A 5,054-nucleotide genomic window follows, 5' to 3' on the forward strand; every position below is an offset into this window, starting at 1 on the left:
TCTTTCCCTCTTGCTGTTGGGCATGTTTATCCAGAGCATCTCCCTGCTTCTCTCTCCCCTTCCCCGTTACATACAGCACCATGACTGTTACATTACCCATCGATTTTCTGAAATCTTCCTGTTATTTAGCAGCTGGTAATTAAACAGAGGTCCTTTGTGCAGTGCTGTGTTTCTGCGCTGAGGGGGGTAGTGCAGAAGCCCTGCTTTCCTGACTTCTACCGAAACAAGAGCAGCCATTCACCTCTCCCACTCCACAGATAGCAAACACGCTACCATCTCGGTTTTTGAGATACTCAATCCTGGAGTTGTTAGCTTTTAACTCCTGTGACCTCATAAACATCAGTTGCTGTCTTTTGTACTCAAGTCACTAATCTCCTCGAGTCGCTGGTAATGTTCCTGTCAAGTTAATGTGCCAAGGTAATGTTCCTGTCGGGTAGCGGAGCGCTGACTTTGATTCCGTCAGCTCTGCTTAAAAATGACACCATCCAAAGGTGCAGGCAGGGGCTGGCGGGTGGCTTGGGCTTTGGTCAGGTTGTTCCTGGTTACAGGGGGTGGGTGGGCAACACTGCGTTACCTTTCGAGCTGTACATTTGAAAATCCAGACTCGGTAGAGCCTTGTAATGAGTGGAGTCTGTCAGCAAGTATTGCCCCTGTAAAGGAGCTGTAAAGGACGAGGGTGGAGGGCTGGGTTGTCCCAGCTGGGAGCCTGGCCGGTGGCCGGGCTGCTCTGGGCCGCTCGAGGTGTTAGGGAAGCAGTCAGCTCCGGCACCCACAGGGACATACCTGAGAAGCCAAGGGCATTGTGCCATTCTTAGCAGAAATAAGGGGAACATACACAAATAAGCAATTTGAAAGTGCCCCAAGGGTGTCATGGGGGAAAAGAAGGAATTGGGTGTGGAATTAGTCAACGGGATGACTGAGCGGTGGTAGTAGGACAGCGGCCGTGCTGTCGGTGAGCTCACAGTTCACAGTGGTGGCTGGGCCAGAGACAGCTCATCCAAAACGTTTTCTGCTGTTTGGGTCCTGAGGACCCTCTTGTAAATCGGGTGGTGATCCAGATGCCTTCAGATTTGATCAAAAGCCACCAAGATGTCTCCCTGCAATGGAACCTCACGTGTGGCATCGGATACTACAGATACTTGAGTCAAGATGGTCCTTGAGTTAAGATGGTCCTGGGTCGTCTGACTGAATCTGCAATGCCTGGTACAAAGCCAGAGGTGTTTGCTGAACTGTGGTCTGACTCTGCCCATCCCGTGAACTCTGCAGCTCACGCCGTCCTGCTCTCTTCTCAACCGTACTCTCTGGTCTGAAGCTGAGCTCCACACCCTTCTCCCTGACAACATCATCTCTTCCCTTGTGTCCTGGGCAGCCCTGTTATTCCCAGCCTGCCCAGAAGCTTTCTCCGTGTTTGTTGCCCCCTCCCATAACTCTCCCCACAAAAAGCTGGACTCTCACAGACATCTGGGAGTTTGTCTGAGGGGGGTCTCTGAGTAACTGGGATAGTTGGGAGTGCGGGTTGTGATTCAGAAGTCACACACAAATTGCGGAGCCTTCTCAAAGGAATACCCATGTGTCCCATTAAAATTGGAGGTAGGTAAGGTGGGAAGATGAACAGAAACGAGCCAACCACCAGATTCCGCAGCCTTGTGTCCTGTCAGGCAGGACGAGTTTACAGGGATCTCAATCCCTTTCACCTTGTTATTTTATTATTACTTCCCCTACAGTAAATTCTAATAGGAATGCTGGTTTCCACCTAAAAATAGCAATCTGTTCAAAAATCTGAATCACGTCTCGTCTGTTTTTTGATACTTGTTGCTCATGTGTCTAATCGTCTGCAGAGCAGAGCTAACGGCCTGGCGTAGTGATATCAGCCTGATATCATCCACATGGCGGTGCCAAGTGACATCATAAGTTTAGGAATTGCTGACAGCACACTACAGCCAACTCCAGATGGAATATTCTCCCCTGGGACAAGACGAATATCAAAACCCAGCACAAAAGTATCTGAGTCATTTGTAGTAAGTCCATCAGAGTTGGAGGTGCAAAGAACAACTCCATCAAACCGCGTTTGTCTTGCTGCCAGGCTGTGAAACAGATCCACGTGCCGGATGGAAGCAATTTAACGATTCCTTCTCCAGATAAAGTTGTTTTTTCTCTAAGAAAATGGACACGCTCCGCACAAGAGCAGAGGCAGAATGTGCCACTGCAGATCTGTGGTGTGGGGGGCTGTGGCTTGCCTGACGTTGCTCGCTGACGGAGGGGGCACGTCCACACCTGAAACTTGTCTCAGTTTTGTTGGAGCCCTGTTTTGAGAAATGCAGCAACTCTTTCATGGCATTTGTGCCAAGACTTTGTTATTGCATGGTGAGTTGTTCTCCTGGCACTGCAGAGTTCTGGTTGTCATGGAAAAGCTGCAAAATGAATGTTCCTGTTTTCCAGCCAAGGAGCAGCGACCAGGATCTTGGTTCAACAAAATGAACGTTCTGTTTTCCAGCCCAGGAACCTGGTCACTGCTCCTTGGCTGGGCTCAGTGGACTTCCCTTGTTCGGGCTGGGCCACAGGAGCTCTCTGGCAGACAGTAAACCTTCAAATGGAAGCGTTTCCATTTCTCTCATTTCCTCTCAACACCTTTCCATGGCGTTTCCAGTCTTCTTTCAGCACACAGGCACAGCCTTGCCACGTATTGCAGGTTTTTTAGAGACCAATGACTGATGTGAGGCATGCTGGTGATGTCAGAAACAGGTTGATAAGCCCATCTAAGGAGTGTTAGAAGGGTTAAATAAGCAGGTACTTCTAGAACTTTTCCTGAAATAGTTTAATTGAGCTTTGGGGCTTGGACAGTTGGACAGCAGCCATAGGATAGTGGTCTGAGCTTGAGGTGACCAGCAGTGGAGCTGGAGCTTGGGATGTCAAAAGCCGCTTTGGTTAGAAGGCTGGAGGTAGAGGGGTGAGCCACTGGTATTCGGAGCAGCAGCAAACTGTCCAGCCCGTTGCAGCTGGAGGGACCACAGGGGCATATCTAGTCCAACCTCTGTTCAGAGCACAGGAACTGAGGAAATCTGGCGGTACCTTAGTGAATTGGACTCCTTGGGTCTAGCTCAGTTGAGCTCCTTTTGCCCCTCAGATTGTTCCTCCGGTTTTGAGGATAGGTGCTCGGGTATCTGTGCGTTATACAAGACGAGCTGGGATAGACTTGTCTCAGCAGCAGGCAGCAAATCCAGGTCATCAGTGTGGAACCTTCCTGAAGCAGCAAGGTCTGACGGCTCAGTAGCAACAGAAGCTTTTGAGCTTCCCTTGGAGCGGAGCTGCAAAGGACAGGCTGGAGCTACCTACCCACACCCGTTACTTTACCCTGAGGAACAGAGTAGAAAGCAGCGTGTCAATCCAGGTAAAGGGGGTTGTGAGGAGGAGGGTATGTATGGCCACGGATCCAATCATCCCGTCTCAGTAAAGGCTTTTCCAAAGAACATTTCATGGTGAACACCAAACACTCAGGTGATTTATGGTATTGTCATTGTTACAGACACGAGTCATTTTGATGTGAAATACCTCAAATTAACCTGCAACGTTCCAAGTGCGGGCAGGTTTAGAAATAGAACCCGAAAGCCCTGCATCCTGATCCCTCTGCCGTGCGCATTACACACAGTCCTCCTTCTATATTTGTAGCTTACGTTTAAAACCCACATGCATCTGATTATAGATTTTGCAGTATGTTCTGCTTGCAAGATGGTTTTTTTCTTTTAACTCTTGGTGTCTCTCAACCCCAAGAGAAGAAAACTCAACCATAATGTGGAGCAGAATAGAGAATTAATTAAATCCCTCAACATTAAGAGCGTTGCAGTTGGAAACCCATCAACACCTTGTAATCAGCCATCCCACAGAAATGTACTTCAAAGAAGAAACAAGCTACGTCAGTTAGAAATAGACTCCCACCTTCTGCTCCAACTCCTACTAGAGGCAGCAGAGCGTTGAGCCAGAGGAGCTGCGCTGAAGTGCGCAGAAAGTTAGGGAGAGGAGGGAGGAACCGAAAAGTCTAAAATTAATACCAAAGACGAGTCAAAGGCGGGTCCTGCACTTGGAACTATTTTCAGATTGAATGTGTCTTTTCTAACCCACTCATAGTTTCTGAGTTAACAGAGCACGTTCTGTCAGAGAAAGAGCTGTCAGGTGTGACTTCTACCCACCTGTAATAGCGTGAGCATCGGTAATACTGGAAATGAGACAGAAGTGTGGTTTTGCACAAAGACCCTTGCTGGGACGATCAGTCCTGGCCAGAAACAAAGCCCATAATTAGCATTTTTCTTGGAGAACAGGTGAACATATTCTTACCATTTTTTTGCTTTCCAGTTGTTCCCCTGGTTTCAAAGATCTGCAGGCTAAAGTGGATTATGGAAAGTGAAAGTCCTCCATCTGAATGACGCTGCTCTCTACTTGTTCGGACAGAGGAAGACCACGAATCTGACAGGCATCCGGTGGCTGGCAGTGACCTGGCAGTGCCTCCAGCTTGATCCCTCCCTTGCTCTCTTGTAGTCGTGGTGGAATGAGGCAGGGGTGGGTTGCAGAAGGTCTTGTCAAGGCAGCACGAACCTAAAGACCTGTGTTTTCTCTGGACATCGTGCCAGTGTCTCTTAAGACACACTCAGTCTTGCAGCCCGTGGCTTTTGCAGTATGGAAACCTGCCAAGGCGGCACAGGGGGAAATGATGAAGGTTTCGTGTGACAAGGCTGCTAGAACCTCAGCACACATGCCTGCAGATGATTTTATGCTTATTGTGCTTCTGTCTGGTTTCACTGCAACTTGCAGGAAATAGTAAAAGCCAGTTGTCCCAATCAGCCTCTTTCCATAACGTTAGGAGATCTTTTCAGGGAAGAGTTGACCTTTGAAGTCAACTAAAATGACAAATAAGAGCTCGAACTGTTCTGATCCATCCCGTTTTCTTTGTGTGTTTTGGCTGTCATGAGGTGTGTTCGGCATTTCAGGCACCATCGCTTCAGTATCCAGCAGGAAGACCTAGCTCCGCGTAGGAAAGAGCTCCACAGAGAGTGGGGCTCTTT

The 5,054-nt window shown here is 48.7% G+C and overlaps 1 protein-coding gene across 1 annotated transcript in view; it reads left to right on the plus strand.

Moving 5' to 3' along the window:
* The window catches only part of TANC2 (tetratricopeptide repeat, ankyrin repeat and coiled-coil containing 2), a gene marked incomplete at its 5' end in the record, with an annotated part of 50,059 nt that overhangs the window by 30,235 nt on the left and 14,770 nt on the right, over nucleotides 1–5,054 (plus strand). The window contains one exon of the mRNA XM_010141277.1: nucleotides 1,844–1,858. Within this exon, the coding sequence (XP_010139579.1) occupies nucleotides 1,844–1,858 (15 nt within the window). The remainder of the gene's footprint in view (nucleotides 1–1,843; nucleotides 1,859–5,054) is intronic.

Source organism: Buceros rhinoceros, unplaced genomic scaffold, assembly GCF_000710305.1.
Source record: "Buceros rhinoceros silvestris isolate BGI_N320 unplaced genomic scaffold, ASM71030v1 scaffold32198, whole genome shotgun sequence".
Taxonomy (NCBI): domain Eukaryota; kingdom Metazoa; phylum Chordata; class Aves; order Bucerotiformes; family Bucerotidae; genus Buceros; species Buceros rhinoceros.